The sequence below is a fragment of the Budorcas taxicolor genome, chromosome 18 (assembly GCF_023091745.1).
Source record: "Budorcas taxicolor isolate Tak-1 chromosome 18, Takin1.1, whole genome shotgun sequence".
Taxonomy (NCBI): domain Eukaryota; kingdom Metazoa; phylum Chordata; class Mammalia; order Artiodactyla; family Bovidae; genus Budorcas; species Budorcas taxicolor.
In genome coordinates this window covers 44,564,578-44,582,111 of record NC_068927.1, presented here as the reverse complement: position 1 = coordinate 44,582,111, position 17,534 = coordinate 44,564,578, and the positions used below count along the sequence as shown (strand labels likewise).

Below are 17,534 nucleotides of genomic sequence, written 5' to 3'. Positions count from 1 at the left end.
ACACATCTGCTTTCATCCTGTGGGCGGGCGAGTGGGTGGGGCTGCTCATGGAGGAGCCGAGCAGAGGCAGGTTGCCCGGTGCCCGGTGGTCACCACCCATACCCACCCACACACATGACAGAGCCCCCATCCCACAGCCTGAGACCACTGCCCTCAGCCCCTGCCCCCATCGTATGTCTTCTAACCACTGCCAAGAGGAATCGCCCTGAGTCCAGTCTGTCCCAGCCAGCCTGGGAGGTGAGGCCCCGGGGTCAGGTGAGGCCTTCGGCCTGGATGGAATATTTGCTGTCAGCAATGTGGAGGGGCCCTGGAGGGGCGATGTTTGGAGGTGCATAGGATCTTCCTGGGGCCCTCTGTCACTCGTTACAGGCATTTGCTGACTTCCCCAGGGCTCAGAACCACGCCTGGAAATGTATTTGTGTTTTCTCACATTTAATATCCTAGAAACTGGCCTTTACTGGAACATAAATTTGACCTGTTAGGGGTCTTTCCAGTGCTTTCACCTGTGAGCTAGAGCATTAACGTGGAAGGGATGCTTGTGAAGTCAGAGAGCCTGTGTTTAGGTTCTGGCCACCACTTCCTTGAACAAGTTGTTGGCCCCTTGGAGTGAGTCTGCTCCCTGATAAGATGAGACAGACTGCTTGTCAAAGGAGGACAATTAGATAACATGAGAGGAGGTGCTCGCGAGATGCTCTAGGACCAGGGCTTTAAAGCTGTCACCCTGAAGCAGCACCACGCTGCCCCTTTCTAAGACAGAAGAGAAGAATCTAATGCAAGCTGCAGAAATGGTAGCTCCATCTCTCTGTCACCACTAAAAGGATTTAGGAAGGCCTGAGCACAGGAGACCCTGGAGTCCTCAGGAAAGAGCACCATCATGTGTAAGTTACTTTGGTGGTGGTGGAGATGTAGGTCCTGATTTGGGAACATTTGTGTGTGTGTGTGTGTGTGTGTGTGTGTGTGTGTAGGACACTAATGTGTGTGTCTGTGCACGTAGGACACCATAGCTTGTACAGGAGCTGAGGATGGGTTCTAAGTCTAACAGGAGCTGAGGATGGGTTCTAAGTCTAACAGGAGCTGAGGATGGGTTCTAAGTCTGCGCTTCTCCTCACTGCCCGACACCAGGTGCGTTACCTGTTGGAGTGGACGGAGGAGGACCTGGAGGAAGCAGAGGATGCTGCTGGGGTGGTGGATCTTGAGTTCTGCCACCCCTTGTGCCAGTGTCCCAAATGTGCTCCAGCTCAAAAGGTTTGGTGTCACTTCTGTTGGAAGGTGGGGTGGGTGTAGGCGGCCAGTTCCTCTTTTTCCCTTTAGGAAAGTCGTCCCCTTCCCAGCCAGCTAACGGCCGAGCGGCTGGCTGCAGGTGTCCCTTGGGACCCAGCTCAAGGTAGAGGAAAGTGGACACGCATGCAGGATCAGCTTGGGCTGCCTGCTTTCTGAATGCGCAGGTCAGGGCACAGGGCCACGCATGAGGGTTTAGTGTTCCAGGGGTTCTCAGGGCCCCTGAGTCACAAGGCAGGAACTTATGAACAGACACACACCAAGGGGCTGTGTCCGTGTGGCCATGGTCCCCTGGGGAGGCTGCAGGCAACATCCGCTGCCCTCTGCCTTTGCTCATGTTGGTGCACCCTCTGTGGGAGGGTCCCCTCCTAGCACAGAGAGACCCCTGTTCCCTCTCCACCCCCAACTTCCCCCAGTGGTAATAGCTTGCAAAAGCATGGTACATATCCTGACCAGGGTATCGCCATGGATACAATCCATCCATCTTAGATCTCCCCAGTTTTACTTGTGCTTGCGTGCATGTATATATATTTAGTTCTGTCTCATTGTATCACATGTGAAGGTTTGTGCATCCACCACCACACTCACGGTGCAAATCAGTTTTCACATCACAAGAAAAATCACTCATGTTGTCTCTCTAATAACCACACCTCCTCACCCAACCCCACCATCCCTGGCCCCTGGTCACCACTAATCTGTTCCCCAGTTCTAATCTTTTTGTCATTTCAAAAATGTTATATAAATGTCATCAATACAGCATGGAACCTTTGGGGACTAGCTTTGCTCACTCAGCCTAATTCCAGGTTGTTGCGTGTCATCAACACTTTGTTCTTTATTACTGAGCAAGCTGTAACACACCACTGGGCTGGAAAAGGGTGAGGGGTTAATTTAATCACAGCATGAAGCAATTTCCTTTTGTGTCTTTTTGAGAAATTACAAAGGAGAAAGAGATAGTAGGTTTTAAGTGAGCAGGAACGTACGTTTATCTGACAAATTCAGCAGACACTGTGATGTGTAATTCAGTTCCTTTTTACAATTAATGAACTATGAGGTGGAAAAAACAAAGTAAACAACAAGAAGAACAGCAGAGATATGGTGACTGCCTCCAGCCATACAGTCATCGGCTGGGCCCGAGGTGCTACTTCACATCCTTTGAAACAGCATCTGCCTTTTTTAATCCCTTTGATTTTTAAGCAGCCCACGTAGGAGAGGTCAGTTTTCAGTTTTTTGGACTTAAATATCCAGCAGCATGGGGACAGAGCAAAAGTCACACATCCCAGTGTGCACCCTCCTGCAAAGTTTCTTAGGTTAGAGACACCCATGGTGAAGCTTTTTTTTTAATAAGGTAGTATTATCTTGTTCTGTATCTGTTTTGTAGAGTCAAATTAATTTTCTTAACATGGGACCTTGCGTTAGACAGCTAGCACGCGAGCACATACTATGTATACAGCATCATTTACAGCTGCTCAAAAACAATGAACTACTTAGGTAAACATTTAACAGGACATGGATAGGTTCTGTGTGCTGGAAATCACAAAATGTTGATGAAAAAAATCAATCAAAGAATGCCTAAATACTTAGAGAGATAAACAGACTCATGAAGCCTCAGCATAGGAAAGAAGTTATTTCTCCCCAGACTGATCTACAGTTTTAATGCAATTCCTATCAAAATCCTAACAAAGCTTTTGTAGACATAGACAAGCTAATTTTAAAATTTATATGGAAAGGTGCAGGTCCCAGAATACTTAACAACAATCCTGGCAAAGAAGAACAGATTAGGATCACTCTACCCAATAGTAAGGCTGACTGTGTAGATACAGTAATCAAAACAGTGTGGCCCTGGTGAGGGACAGACGCACAGATCAGACAGATCAGAGCGCTCAGAAACAGACCCACACACATAGAGCTGCGGAGGTCCAACAGGAAGTTGGTGGGGACAGGACAGCCTCTTCAACAAACAGTGCTGGAGCAAATGGATGTGTTCAGAAAAAAAAAAGAATCTCAACCTAAACTCACACCCTGTACAAAAACTGATGCAAAGTGGATCACAGACTTAACCATAAAATGTAAAATTATAAAACTTTTAGAAAAAAAAAGAAAAACAGGAGGAAATCTTTGGAATCCAGCATTTAAGCAGAGAGTTCTTAGACTGGACACCCACAGCATGATCCATAAAGGACAAATGGATAAATTGGACTTCTCATTTATTTTTTAAATTAACTTATTTATTTTAATTGGAGGCTAGTTACAATATTGTAGTGGTTTTTGCCATACATTGACATGAATCAGCCATGGGTGCACATGTGTTCCCATCCTGAACCCCCCTCCCACCTCCCTCCCCACCCCATCCCTCAGGGTCATCCCAGTGCAGCAGCCCTGAGCACTCTGTCTCATGCATCGAACCTGGACTGGCGATCTATTTCACATATGATAATATACATGTATCAATGCAATTCTCTCAAATCATCCCACCCTCACTTTCTCCCACAGAGTCCAGAGGACTGTTCTTTACTTCTGTGTCTCTTTTCCTGTCTCGCATATAGGGTCATCATTACCATCTTTCTAAATGCCATATATATGCATTAATATACTGTATTGGTGTTTTTCTTTCTGACTTTACTTCACTCTGTATAATAGGCTCCAGTTTCATCTACCTCATTAGAACTGATTCAAATATATTCTTTTTAATGGCTGAGTAATACTCCATTGTGTATATATACCAAAGCTTTCTTATCCATTCGTCTGCTGATGGACATCTAGGTTGCTTCCATGTCCTGGCTATTATAAATAGTGCTGTGATGAACATTGGGGTACACGTGTCTCTTTCAATTCTGGTTTCCTTGGTGTGTATGCCCAGCAATGGGATTGCTGGGTCATATGGCAGTTCTATTTCCAGTTTTTTAAGGAATCTCCACACTGTTCTCCATAGCAGCTGTACTAGTTTGCATTCCCACCAACAGTGTAGGAGGGTTCCCTTTTCTCCACACCCTCTCCAGCATTTATTGTTTGTAGACTTTTGGATAGCAGCCATTCTGACCAGCATGAGATGGTACCTCATTGTGGTTTTGATTTGCATTTCTCTGATAATGAGTGATGTTGAGCATCTTTTCATGTGTTTGTTAGCCAGGGACGGGGAAGCCTGGTGGGCTGCCATCTATGGGGTCGCACAGAGTCAGACACGACCAAAATGACTTAGCAGCAGCAGCAGCAGCAGCAGCAGCAGCAGCAGCAGCAGCAGCAGCAGCAGCAGCAGCAGCCATCTATATGTCTTCTTTGAAGAAACGTTTGTTTAGTTCTTTGGCCCATTTTTTGATTGGGTCATTTATTTTTCTGGAATTGAGCTGCAGGAGCTGCTTGTATATTTTTTAGATTAATTCTTTGTCAGTTGCTTCATTTGCTATTATTTTCTCCCATTCTGAAGGCTGTCTTTTCACCTTGCTTATAGTTTCCTTCATTGTGCAAAGTTTAATTAGGTTCCATTTCTTTATTTTTTCTTTTATTTCCATTACTCTGGGATGTGGGTCATAGCAGATCCTGCTGTGATTTATGTCAGAGAGTGTTTTGCCTATGTTCTCTAGGTATTTTATAGTTTCTGGTCTTACATTTAGATCTTTAATCCATTTTGCGTTTATTTTCGTGTGCGGTGTTAGAAAGTGTTCTAGTTTCATTCTTTTACAAGTGGTTGACCAGTTTTCCCAGTACCACTTGTTAAAGAGATTATCTTTTCTCCATTGTATATTCTTGCCTCCTTTGTCAAAGATTAGGTGTCCATAGGTGCGTGGATTTATCTCTGGGCTTTCTATTTTGTTCCATTGATCTATATTTCTGTCTTTGTGCCAGTACCATACTGTCTTGATGACTGTGGCTTTGTAGTATAGTTGGACTTCTCATTTAGAAACTTGCCCTGTGGAAACCCATGCAAAGAATCTACAGGCAAATTACTGACTTGAAAGAAAATGTCTGCAAACCACGTATCTGACAAAGGGCCAGAATCTAGACTACATAAAGGACTTCCACAACTCAATAGTAAAAACAATCCGGTGAGAAAATGGGCATAGAAAATGAACGTACATTTTACCGAAGAACATTTAAAGATGGCAAATAAGCATGTGAAAGGATGTTAAAGGTCCTCACCCTTCAGGGAAATGCAAATTATAACCACCATGAGATAGCGCTACACACCTATCAGAATGGCTAAAATAAAAATTAGTGAAAAGTGACAACACCAAATGTCGGTGAGGGTGCGGGGAAATTGGTTTACTCATCCATTGCTGCTGGGAATGTAAAAGCCACTTTGGAAAAACATGTGTCTTGTTGTTCCGCATAAAACTAACCATAGAATTACCCTGTAATTACAATATGATTCAGCAGTTGCTTTCCTTATTGATCTTAGTGGAATGGAAGATCCACTAATGGCAATTGATCTTAGTCGAATGGAAACATGTTCTCACAAAAACCTGTAAACAAATGTACACAGCAACTTAAAAAATTTTTTTTATTGGAGTATAGCTGCTTTACAATGTTGCGTTACTTTCTCCTGTACAAAGTGAATCAGCTCTATGTATACTGTACCCCCTCTTTTGCATCTCCTTCCCATTTAGGTCACCACTGAGTCGAGTTCCCCGTGCTACACAGCCATTTCTCACTAGTTATCGGTGTTATCCATAGTATCAATCCTGCATATATGTCAATCCCAATCTCCCAATTCGTCCCTCGCCTTGCCCTCTTGGTGTTCCATACCTTTGTTCTCTACGTCTGTGTCTTTATTTCTGCTAATAGGTTCATCAGCAACTTTATTTGCCATATCCCCAAACCAGAAACAACCCATGTGTCCTTCAATAGATTAACTGGCTAAATGAAGTGCGTCAGGGGCCTGCTCCGTGGTAGAGAATAAACTGTTGATTACTCGAAACAACCTGGGATCAGGGCATTTAGTTGTCTCCTGCTTTGGGCTTTGTGAATAAACTGACCGAGAACATTTGTGTGTACAGGTCTTTGTGTAAACATATGTTTACTTGCGTAATTACCCATGAGTATAATTGATGTGTTACACAGGACTGGAAAAGGTCAGTTTTCATTCCAATCCCAAAGAAAGGTAATGCCAAAGAATGCTCAAACTACCACACAGTTGCACTCATTTCACATGATAGTAAAGTAATGCTTAAAATTCTCCAAGCCAGGCTTCAGCAATATATGAACTGTGAACTTCCAGACGTTCAAGCTAGTTTTAGAAAAGGCAGAGGAACCAGAGATCAAATTGCCAACACCCACTGGATCATGGAAAAAGCAACAGCGTTCCAGAAAAACATCTATTTCTGCTTTATTGACTAGGCCAAAGCTTTTGACTGTGTGGATCACAATAAACTGGAAAATTCTGAAAGAATGAGAATACCAGACCACCTGACCTGCCTCTTGAGAAATCTGTATACAGGTCAGGAAGCAACCGTTAGAACTGGACATGGAACAGACTGGTTCCAAATAGGAAAAGGAGTACGTCAAGGCGGTATATTGTCACCCTGCTTATTTAATTTCTATGCAGAGTACATCATGAGAAACACTGGGCTAGAAGAAGCACAAGCTGGAATCAAGATTGCCGGGAGAAATATCAATAACCTCAGATATGCAGATGACACCACCCTTATGGTAGAAAGTGAAGAGGAACTAAAAAGCCTCTTGATGAAAGTAAAAGAGCGTGAAAAAGTTGGCTTAAAGCTTAACATTCAGAAAATAAGATCATGGCATCCGGTCCCATCACTTCATGGCAAATAGATGTTGAAACAGTGTCAGACTTTATTTTTCTGGGCTCCAAAATCACTGCGGATGGTGATTGCAACCAGGAAATTAAAAGACACTTGCTCCTTCGAAGGAAAGTTATGACCAACCTAGACAGCATATTAAAAAGCAGAGAAATTACTTAGTCAACAAAGGTCTGTCTAGTCGAGGCTATGGTTTTTCTAGTAGTCATGTATGGATGTGAGAGTTGGACTATAAAGAAAGCTGAGCACAGAAGAATTGATGCTTTTGAACTGTGGTGTTGGAGAAGACTCTTGCAAGGAGATCCAACCAGTCCATCCTAAAGGAGATCAGTCCTGGGTGTTCACTGGAGGGACTGATGTTGAAGCTCAAACTCCAATACTTTGGCCACATGATGCGGAGAGCTGACTTATTTGAAAAGACTCTGATGCTGGGAAAGACTGAAGGCAGGAGGAGAAGGGGACGACAGGATGAGATGGTTGGATGGCATCTCCGACTCAATGGACATGGGTTTGGGTGGACTCCGGGAGTTGGTGATGGACAGCGGGCCCTGGCGTGCTGCGATTCATGGGGTCGCAAAGAGTCGGACACGACTGAGCGACTGAACTGAACTGACACAGGAGGTATATGTTAACTTCATAAGAGATGGCCAGTTTTCCAGAGTGATTATAGCATTTTTCATTCCCCACCAGCAGGTGTGAGAGTTCTAGTTGACCTATATCCTGGTCAACACTTGGTATTTTGACTTTTTAACTTTAGCGCTTCTGGTTAAGTGTGCGGTGGTGTTTCATCATGTTTTTCCCATTCTACTTCTTCACTTGTTTGTGATTTTTGAAGTATAACTTACATACGGTAAAATTCACCCTTTAAGTACAGCATAGTTTTTTAAAGAGATAATATTTTTCATCATCAAGAAGTGAACTAGATAACCCGTTTTAATCCGTGATCAGTCACAGAAACCATTGACATATTCATTCCACTATCAAACACTTGATTCAGCATCACAATGTTTGTTTTTAGTTCTCTTGGTTTGTTTTGTTTGCCCTATTAATTTAGTGATTGATTTTCCTTGTATCTGCATGATTGGTTTTAAAACTATTGTGAATAATAAAGAAGTTCCATGATAAACATGAAGGGGAGCTTCAGCTTGAGAGATAAATAGCCAACAGCTTTCTGAGGTTTGACAAACGAATGCTTAACCACCAGCGCAGGCAAGATAATAGACTGTCTCTATCACCCCAGATATTCCCTCCTGCCCCTTTGAAGTTGGCTGGACCACATGTTCCCTCTGCTGTCACTCATGTGTTTTGTGACCCTTTAGTTTTGTGATTCCTGGTTTGATTTGCATTTCCCTGATAACTAAAGATGTTCTTTTATGTGCTCATTTTTTACTATTTATTTGGCTGTGCTGGGTCTTAGTTGCGGCGTGTGACCTCTTAGTTGGGGCATGTGGGATCTTGTTCCCCTACCAGGTACTGAACCTGGGTCCGCTGCATCGGGAGCATGGAGTCCCAGCTACTGGACCAGCAGGGGAGCCCCTTAGGTGCTCGCTGACCAAGCTCAACTGTCTTTTGTGAAGCCTTTTGCAAATCTTATACTTTTTTTTTTTAAGTTGGATTGTCTTACTGAGGAGAAGGCAGTGGCACCCCACTCCAGTACTCTTGCTGAGTTGTAAGCAAGCTTGTTCTGTTTTGAATTTCTGGTTGGTACAAGTCCTTTGTCAGATATACATATTGCAAACATTTTTTTCCCCGTCTGTGACCTGCCTTTTCATTTTCTTACTTGCCTTATGCAAAGAGCAAGTATTAAATATTTTTATCGTCCAGTTTATCAAACTTTTCTTTTGCTTTTTGTGTCTTAGCTATTCTTTGCCCATCCCAGTGTAGCAGAGATTTTCCTTTGTGTTCACTTCAAGTTTAATAGCTGTAGCTTTTACATTTAGGTCTGCGATGTACTTTAGTGTGTGTTGAGTGTGAGGTTAGGGTTGATGGGCAGTTTCTGCCTATATGGATATCCACTTGTTCCAGCACCATCTGTCAAGACAGGATTTGCTTTCCCCATTGAACTGCCATGGCATAATATGGTATCATTGTAGGGGGCTTGCTTTCTTGAAAATCGAAGTTACACTTTGATATATCAGACCTTTCTAAAGTATTAATTCACTTACAGGCAACCCGATTCAGGATCCCGCTGTGATTCCAGATTTTACAGAGGGGCTGCTGGGACAGGTGGCTTCAATTCCTTTAGCCAGTTTTCTTAAAAACTAACAACAGTTGTTTCCACCTCTGCACTTAACTAGAAGCTGGCAAAGATTCCCGCCAGTGGGCTTGGTGTGAATGTGACCAACCAGGACGGCTCCTCCCCGCTGCACGTTGCTGCCCTGCACGGTCGGGCGGACCTCATCCTCCTCCTTGTGAAGCACGGTGCCAGCGTGGGGGCCCGAGACGCCAGCCAGGCTGTCCCACTCCACCTGGCCTGCCAGCAGGGCCACTTCCAGGTATCAGTGCTGACTCTCGGGCAGTGTGGACAGGGTTAGAACCTCACCTCATGAAGATACAGCAGAGGGGGAAGGTGCCTGTTTGAAAGGACGGGCCTGTGTCCTTCCTCCCAGCCCTGAGATTCTGAGACGCACAGGGCAGGGCCGCTCAGTAACAGAACACACAGCCCTGGTGCTTTTGGGGGTGGAGCCAACCAGAGCCGGTCCTGATTCTCACCCCCGCTGGGAACTGCCTCTCTTATTCTTGGGCTTTGGTCATTGAGGGCTGAACTGTGTCTGACCACCTCTGTGTTCCCACAGCTCCTGTCTTGTGCCAGACAGTTTAATATCTATATTTTTCATCTTCCCTTATTAGTTCTACTGTAAGCTTATTAAAGACAGGGATCATGTTTCAGGTAATGCCTAGCATCAACTTCCTAATATGTAAAACTAGAGTAGTTATTGCAGCTCTCCAGAGGACATACAGTGAATCAATGACAAGCACTGGTACCTGGCACATGCCTGGCCTGCAGGAGACCCTCAGCCCAGGTTAACCCCTTCGTGCTCGAGCTGGTCTGCTTTCTCCTGAGGGTCAGACATGTGTCTAAAGAGCTCCCTGGATGAACCTACAGAAAAGCCAAAAGAATATCAAGTTAGAGGATCTCTCCCTGCAAATGTTAAATTTTTCTTCTCTGGGCTAGGTGGTGAAGTGTCTATTAGAGTCGAATGCAAAACCCAATAAAAAGGACATAAGTGGAAACACACCCCTCATTCATGCCTGTTCCAGAGGCCACCATGAAGTCGCGGCGCTGCTGCTGCAGGTAAGGCACCCGCCACCCCTGCCCCCACCCCGGCCCAGGAGCTGCTGACATGGGTTGGCATGCAGGGAGCCCCTGGCAGCACCCTGGGGAGGCGGCAGGGCTCATGATATAAGCGGGCCCTGGGAGAGGAGCTCTGGAATCAGTGGCTTTGGAGTCAGTGCTGCATCAGAGATGCAGGGTTAAGGACTGAGACACTGCTTTTCCTGGAGGTTGGGGTCTTGCCTCACTTACCAGGTCAGTTGAATCATTACCTGAAATGTGAGCTGAATGTCCTTTTTTTCACTGCTGCTTTTTTTCCCTCTCTTGATGAAGGTTGTATGTGTTGACTGTAGAAGGAAGAATTTTTAAAAGTAGGGGAAAACCCAGCTTTTCCATAACGCTGTTACTCAAGGGTAACTAGTTTGGGTGACTTTTTGAAAATGTGCATAGTTTAGATCAGTATTGTTTTCTATCCTGGTTTTTGTTTATTGCACTGTGTGACATGTGGAACTTCCTGGACCAGAGATCAAACCTGAGCCCCTGCAGCGGAAGCACAGTCTTAATCCCTGGACTACCAGGGAGGTCCTCTATCTTGTTTGACATAGAAAACCGTTTATTAAAAATCTGAATTTTTTTAATGGTTGCATAATTATGGATGTACTGTGGTTTTCTTTTTTTTTAACTCTTTCTGCTTAATACATTTAGATGACTTCTATTTTTTCACCTGCTATTGAGTGATAAATGCTGTCATGAGCATCTTTGTACATAAATCTTTTTTCCTCAGTATTACTTTTACCCCTAACATTTTAAGACAAATCTCAGACATAGAGAAAAGTTGAAGGTTATAGTGTACATGCATATGGCTACCACATCAATTCAGTGTGGGCCATTTTTAGCATTGCTCTCGACTGTACTGTTTTTCTTTCTAGCATGGAGCCTCCATCAACGCTTCCAACAACAAGGGCAACACAGCGCTGCATGAGGCTGTTATAGAAAGGCACGTCTTCGTGGTGGAGCTGCTACTGCTTCACGGAGCATCGGTTCAGGTCCTGAATAAGAGGCAGTGCACAGCGATCGACTGTGCTGAACAGGTAGGTGGAGCACTTCCTTGTTGAGGGCATCCCAAGCTCCCTTACAGCTCTTGTGGATCCCCCACTTTGAAGCCAGATCTGACAGAACAGTAGCCAGACCTCTGACTCACCGAGCTGGGCTGAGTTAGCATGCCAGAGTCTGCCAGTGTGGCTACACCCCTGATCCTTGGTCATCTGGTCAGAGGTGGCCTGCTGCGGAGCCAGCGGTAGTTTTTTTCTTTGCCATGCTGCATGCCACATGTGGGATCTCAGTTCCTCAACTAGGGATCAACCCCATGCCTCCTGCATTGGAAGCACAAAGTCTTAACCACTGGACAGCCAGGGAACTCCCCAGGGGTTCCTCAACCAGGGATCAACCCCATGCCTCCTGCTTGGAAGCACAAAGTCTTAACCACTGGACAGCCAGGGAAGTCCCCAGGGGTAGTTTTCAAAGGTCCGAGTAGAGGTGCCTCTCACCCACTGCAGGCCTTGGTGCCCTGGCCTGGCCCGCAGTCCAGCAGTCAGGTGCTTGCAGGGAAGAAGCAGGATGAGACAGGATGAGTGTGCTGGTCTCGCCCTTCCTGCCCCGGGAACCCATCACGGTCTTAGCAGCGCAAGGGAGAAAGTGTGTGCAGTCCGTGAGCACACCTTGAGTTCTGTGAGGGGCGGACGTGCACTGTGGGAAATGGTGAGGGAACAGTCTGCTCCTCCTGGGGAAGGGGCACCTCCTCACTGGTCCTCTGTTCACATTGAATCTTTATACAGTTTCCTACTCAGGTAGACAACCGGTAGGCTATTGAACTGCACCACTGACACTTTTAAGTCACCATAACCCAACCTACTCATGTTGTTGTTCATTCGCTAAGTCGTGTCCAACTCTCTGCGACCCCACGGACTACAGCATGCCGGGCCTGCTGCAGTCCCAGCGTCAACTCACCATCTCCCAGAGTTCACCCAAGTCCATGGAATCGGCGATGCCATCGAACCATCTCATCCTCTGCTGCCCTCTTTGCATTCAGCCTTTCCCAGCATCAGGGTCTTTTCCATGAGTTGTCTGTGCATCAGGTGGCCAAAGTATAGGCTGAGTTTATTTACTTAGTATATTGCATCACATTGCTGATAGGCTGAGTATATTTATTTAGTATATTCAGTGTAGTTTGCAGTATATTCATTTCTAATTTTCAGTTGTATTTCATAACAGAATTGACATGTTTTAAACATTCAGTTTAGCACTTCCTCAGATGATGAGGAGTTATCTTTCATTGAGTACTTCCATGTGTTGGGCGCTCAGTAACCTCACAGTAACTCTCCAGTAATAGATCCTGTTCTCATCAACTCAGCTGCACAGAGCAGTGAAACACGGGCAGAGCCAGCCTCCAGATGCGGGGCTGTGCTCCACCACTTTGCGGCCTCCAAGTTTCATCTGTAGTGGCTTCTTTCTTAGCTTTTCTGCCCAGCCGCACCAGCACTGACACTTAGATTAAAAACAGGCAATAACCTCCTAAGAAAGAATTTTAAAAAAACCCGTCACCGTTACCTTTTCCTTTTCAACTTATAGAATTCAAAAATAATGGAACTGCTTCAAGTTGTACCTAGCTGTGTGGCCACATTAGACAACACTGGTGAAACAGACCACAGCGAGTACATCACTGTTAAGATCAGGAAAAAATGTAAGAACTCACATTCTTTCTGGAATTCTCAGCTTGGGTTTATTTGGAAATTCATGAGTGGTTGCCAATTTTCACCCAACTATAAATGTAAAACGTAATTATAATCATGACTGGGGGTGGGATTATAGGCACCAAAGAAATGTATGTTATAGCCTGTTTCATCGACTTTTTTGGATACTGGCTTTCTGGTCAATGGCAGCGCTTCCTAAGGAGGTGAGGAGGATGCTTGTATGCCTTACCCTGAAGGTCAGGCCCCCCCTTGCCAGCTTTGGAGGAGGCCCTGCCTCTGGTAGGTCCGTTCATATCTCGAGTTCTAAATTCCAAGCCTTTTTCTAAGCATTTCCTGGACATCTGGGATAAATGCTACCTTTAGATATTTTTTTTAAAAATGAAGTAGTGCTGTTTGCAGCAACATGGATAGACCTGGAGATTGTCATCCTGAGTCAGGAGAAGTATCGTATGACATCCCTTATATGCGGAATCTAAACAGAAAGGATACAAATGCACTTGCAAAACAGAAAGAGACTCAGAAGGAACTTATGGTTGCTGGCAGAGGGGAAGGATGGGAGGAAGGGATGGACAGGTTCACACTGGGGTGTTTAAAATGGATACCCAACAAGGACCTACGGTATAGCATAGGAAACTCTGCTCAGTGTTACATAGCAGCTATAGCATAGGGAACTCTGCTCAGTGTTACATAGCAGCTTGGGTGGGAGGGGAGTCTGGGGGAGAATGGATACATCTATATACATAGCTGAGTCCCTTGGCTGTTCACCTGAAACTACCACAACACTGTTAATCGGCTACACACAAATATAAGAAGTTTAAATGTTAAGAAAAGATTTCTTTTTTAATTTGCAGGTGTATAGAGGTTAATAGTAATTAGAACAGCAGCTGCCAAACAAGGGTGGGGCTGAAGTATTATTTTAATAAAAAAGTTGTTATAGATGGGGTCCTTGTTCAACTTTTTAAAAACTTATTGTTGTAGTTTGAAGTGTAATAATGTGAATAAATCTATTCACATATCTGGATAATCCTGAGGCTGTCTCACCGTAATTGGTTGTGCCTGGGGAGTATCAGTGTATTAAGGGTTTATTTTTGTTTCATGCGGGGTCACACAGTAATACATAGGTATCTACTAACATGTTTCTGTAAGCAAATTAAATCCTTAATTTCCTAAATGTTGTTAAACTTAAAGAAATGTTGAAAGTTTGAGTCTGTGCTATACAACTGTTAAACAATTGTTAAACTACCCGTGAAAGTTTTCAGATGTTATCCTTTTATCTACAGGGAATTCAAAAATGTATGATCTACCAGATGAACCTTTTACAAGACAGTTTTACTTTGTCCACTCAGTTGGTCCATTTAAGTGAGTATAAAATTCAAGTTGATTTCTGTGCTTTTGACCTTAATTTTACTTACAACTCAAGCAGGTTATTTGCAGCTTTAATGAGTATAAATAAATCTTCACCCATCAAATGCTGCCACCTCGTGGCCAACCAGAATATTTTGCACCACTATCCCAAACACTGACTTTAGTTTGTTTTGGGTTTCAGGGCAAGGACTCCAAAGGAGATTATGGCACGAGACAGAAGTGTCCCTAATCTTACTAAAGATACTTTGCATGAGGTGAGTTATTAAACACTGGCTTATACCATTATTTTTTAAATCCTAGATTTTTCAAAACTAATCCTTGGAAAACACATCTCTTATTTCAGTAGTCCTGTCACTGGTAAAGAATTACAAAAATGAGTTTGGTGGCAAGATTAAATATTGTTATATTTAATAATGTATTTCTGAGCTGAGAAAGGAAAGTGAGGGAAAAGTGGCAGACAGTTGAGACACATGGAAAAGATCCCGCAGTTCATAACATGCATACTAGGTGAACTATCTGAGATTTTACTGTGTGAGCTAATTCACTAACATGTTAATCACTAATGGAAGGAAGAAAACACATCTGTATATAGATAGTTAAAAACCTTGCGAGTATGGTATAATGTTGCTGATATAGTCAGTTTTGTTTGTGGCCATCTTCCTACAGCACTATTTAATACTCATTATAAAAGAAGCCTGCTTTCCTTTCTGGGTGCTATTAGGTGGCTCTTCTCAGAAAACATGGCTTTTCTTTTTTTATTAAATTATAATTGATTTACATTATTGTTAGTTTCTAGTGTACAGCAAAGTGATTCAGTTTTTCACATATACATATAATATCTATATATTCTTTTTCAGATTCTTTTCCATTGTAGTTTATTACAGGATACTGAATATATTTCCCTGTGCTATACAGTAGGGCATTGCTGAAACATGGCTTTCCTTATTGGTGCTCGTCAATATCATACGTGCCTTATTTGAGAAACAGAATTTATAGTATGTCTGGCATAGGCTTGCTGGAACAAATATACTACCATTCTAAATCTTTTAGCAAATTAAAGTGATTTTTGTTAATATGACTGATCTTGATTTCATAGTTAATCTTCCCTGGCTTTATTAATAGGCCTGCTTCTGGGTGGAAAACCTGCAGACTTTGAGATATGCCTGGGTTCAAGTGCTAGCTTTCCCTTGCTAGCTGGGGGACTTCAGGCAGATTGCCTAACTTTGCTGATCCTATTTCCTCAGCTGTATGCGCAGTGGGGATGACCACAGTACACATTAGTTAGAGCTGCCAAGACTAAATGTGAAAACACGTGAACGTGTTTACACTGTGCCCGACATGTGGAGTACGCACAGGTCACACTTTCACTGCAGGGATGTTAAGAGTTGAAATTATGCCTGCAAAGTACTTAGCACATTGATGACACCTCAAGAAGCGCTCGAGGGTAGCTGTTACTCTGGTGGTTGTTTTCAAGTACAGTGCAAATGTGAAGTGTTTGAATCATATCTTTTCTTTAGCCAGGGAGACAAAGAGTCACACAGAAGCACAATAACCTGCCAGACCAGGGCAGGTCTGAGGCTGCTGACAAAGGAAACGATCAGCTGGAGAGGCCTGGACCAAGGCAAACTGCTCCCAGAAACAGGAGGATGCTCCGTAGACACACAGTCGACGATACAGTTGTACCCAAGGGCCCAGAGACTGCTGGCAACCTGACCACTCCCCAAGAGGCTAGCATTTCCCAGTCTTAACAGTAATAAGGAGGAATTATCTACTGCCAAGAAGCAAGTCCTCAACAAGAAGATGCTGCGCATGAATACAGCTTCGCACTAAATTTGTTTGGCTTGAGAGAAAAGCAGAAAGGTCCTGAAAGCTTTTCTGTGGCTGACAGAAAGAATACAACAGAAGGTCACCACTAGCTCTTTCCTCTTCAGAGGTAATGGATACACTTGAAAAGGGATGGACAAAAATTCCAGTGGTGTCTAGATCTTTAAGACACTTCCTGCCTATTTGGGTTCCTGGGTTACAGTGAGAGGTTTCATCACCAGATTCTGACCTCCTTCTACTGAAAGGTGCTAAACCTCTGTGATGTGTATGAACTAGCAAACCACAGTCTAAAAGAACTCCTCCCTCTGGGATAAGCCGAAGAAAAGCAATTTAGGTTTCACTGTACTGTGGAGGCTGGGCAGAAATATGGCATTTGAATAAAGAAAACAGAGCTGAAAATGTCCCTTTTAAGCAACACTTGAACCCAAAGATGCCTAAATGCCATTTTGATTGCTCATTTTAGTTTAAAGGACACATATGACATGTTCTACACTATGTATATGCGGAAAGCTGGGTATACTTTTTTCTTCCAACAAAGTACAGATAATTGACCACTGCACTTATACACCTGTAGCAGTGTCTCTAGAGACATCCCTTTCTGTTAAGAGCCCCCCTAAACGTCACACCGGGTGGATGGTTACTGAACAGAGTAGACTTGGCACATCTTCTCTTAGTCTTTTGATTCAGATTCAAAACTTACAGCACAAACCAGGTCAAAGTAACTTTATGTTAGGATTTATTGCCATTTATTCCTTTTTATAAATTTCTATAGATTATACTTCTTATTTTTTTATGTTACTAATTAGTCTAAAGCTGCAAACACGGGTTTGTCCTGAGTACATTTTCAAATAACTTTGTAATAGGGAAATGGTTTTGTGCACGTTCTTGGAAATACTTGTGTATGTACAGAAGGGAGGGGCTGATTATTTTTCTATAAAGTAATTTATGATTTTTAATTTTCTAATGTGCCTTGGATATGTGCCAAATGATGGGAAAGAAACAGTAAACTTTATGATTCTTGAATGTGTTGTAGTACTTTTTTCAGTTTGTTCTCCTGTGGTGATATGTTTCTCAGCCTTTCTGCTATCAACATGTGCTTGGTGTGTGGAATCATCTTCTCCCACTGGATAGATACACATTTTATTTTTCAGCTAGAGATAGAAGTGTGACTGAAACGTGTGAACTGGCTCATTTGGAGCAGATTATCCAGGGCTGCTGACCTAGTCCAGTAAGCACAGTGCCTAGTGCCCCTGCAAAGGTATTTTCATTTCTTTTAGCATCAGAACA

The 17,534-nt window shown here is 43.5% G+C and overlaps 1 protein-coding gene across 1 annotated transcript in view; it reads left to right on the top strand.

The window, feature by feature from the left end:
- The window catches only part of ANKRD27 (ankyrin repeat domain 27), a 59,701-nt gene extending 42,439 nt beyond the window's left edge, over positions 1 to 17,262 (top strand). The window contains exons 22-29 of the mRNA XM_052655374.1: positions 1,123 to 1,245; positions 9,332 to 9,529; positions 10,210 to 10,329; positions 11,238 to 11,399; positions 12,937 to 13,048; positions 14,339 to 14,417; positions 14,605 to 14,677; positions 15,941 to 17,262. Coding sequence (XP_052511334.1) covers positions 1,123 to 1,245; positions 9,332 to 9,529; positions 10,210 to 10,329; positions 11,238 to 11,399; positions 12,937 to 13,048; positions 14,339 to 14,417; positions 14,605 to 14,677; positions 15,941 to 16,171 — 1,098 coding nt within the window. The 3' untranslated portion in view covers positions 16,172 to 17,262. The remainder of the gene's footprint in view (positions 1 to 1,122; positions 1,246 to 9,331; positions 9,530 to 10,209; positions 10,330 to 11,237; positions 11,400 to 12,936; positions 13,049 to 14,338; positions 14,418 to 14,604; positions 14,678 to 15,940) is intronic.
- Positions 17,263 to 17,534: the final 272 nt, after the last annotated feature.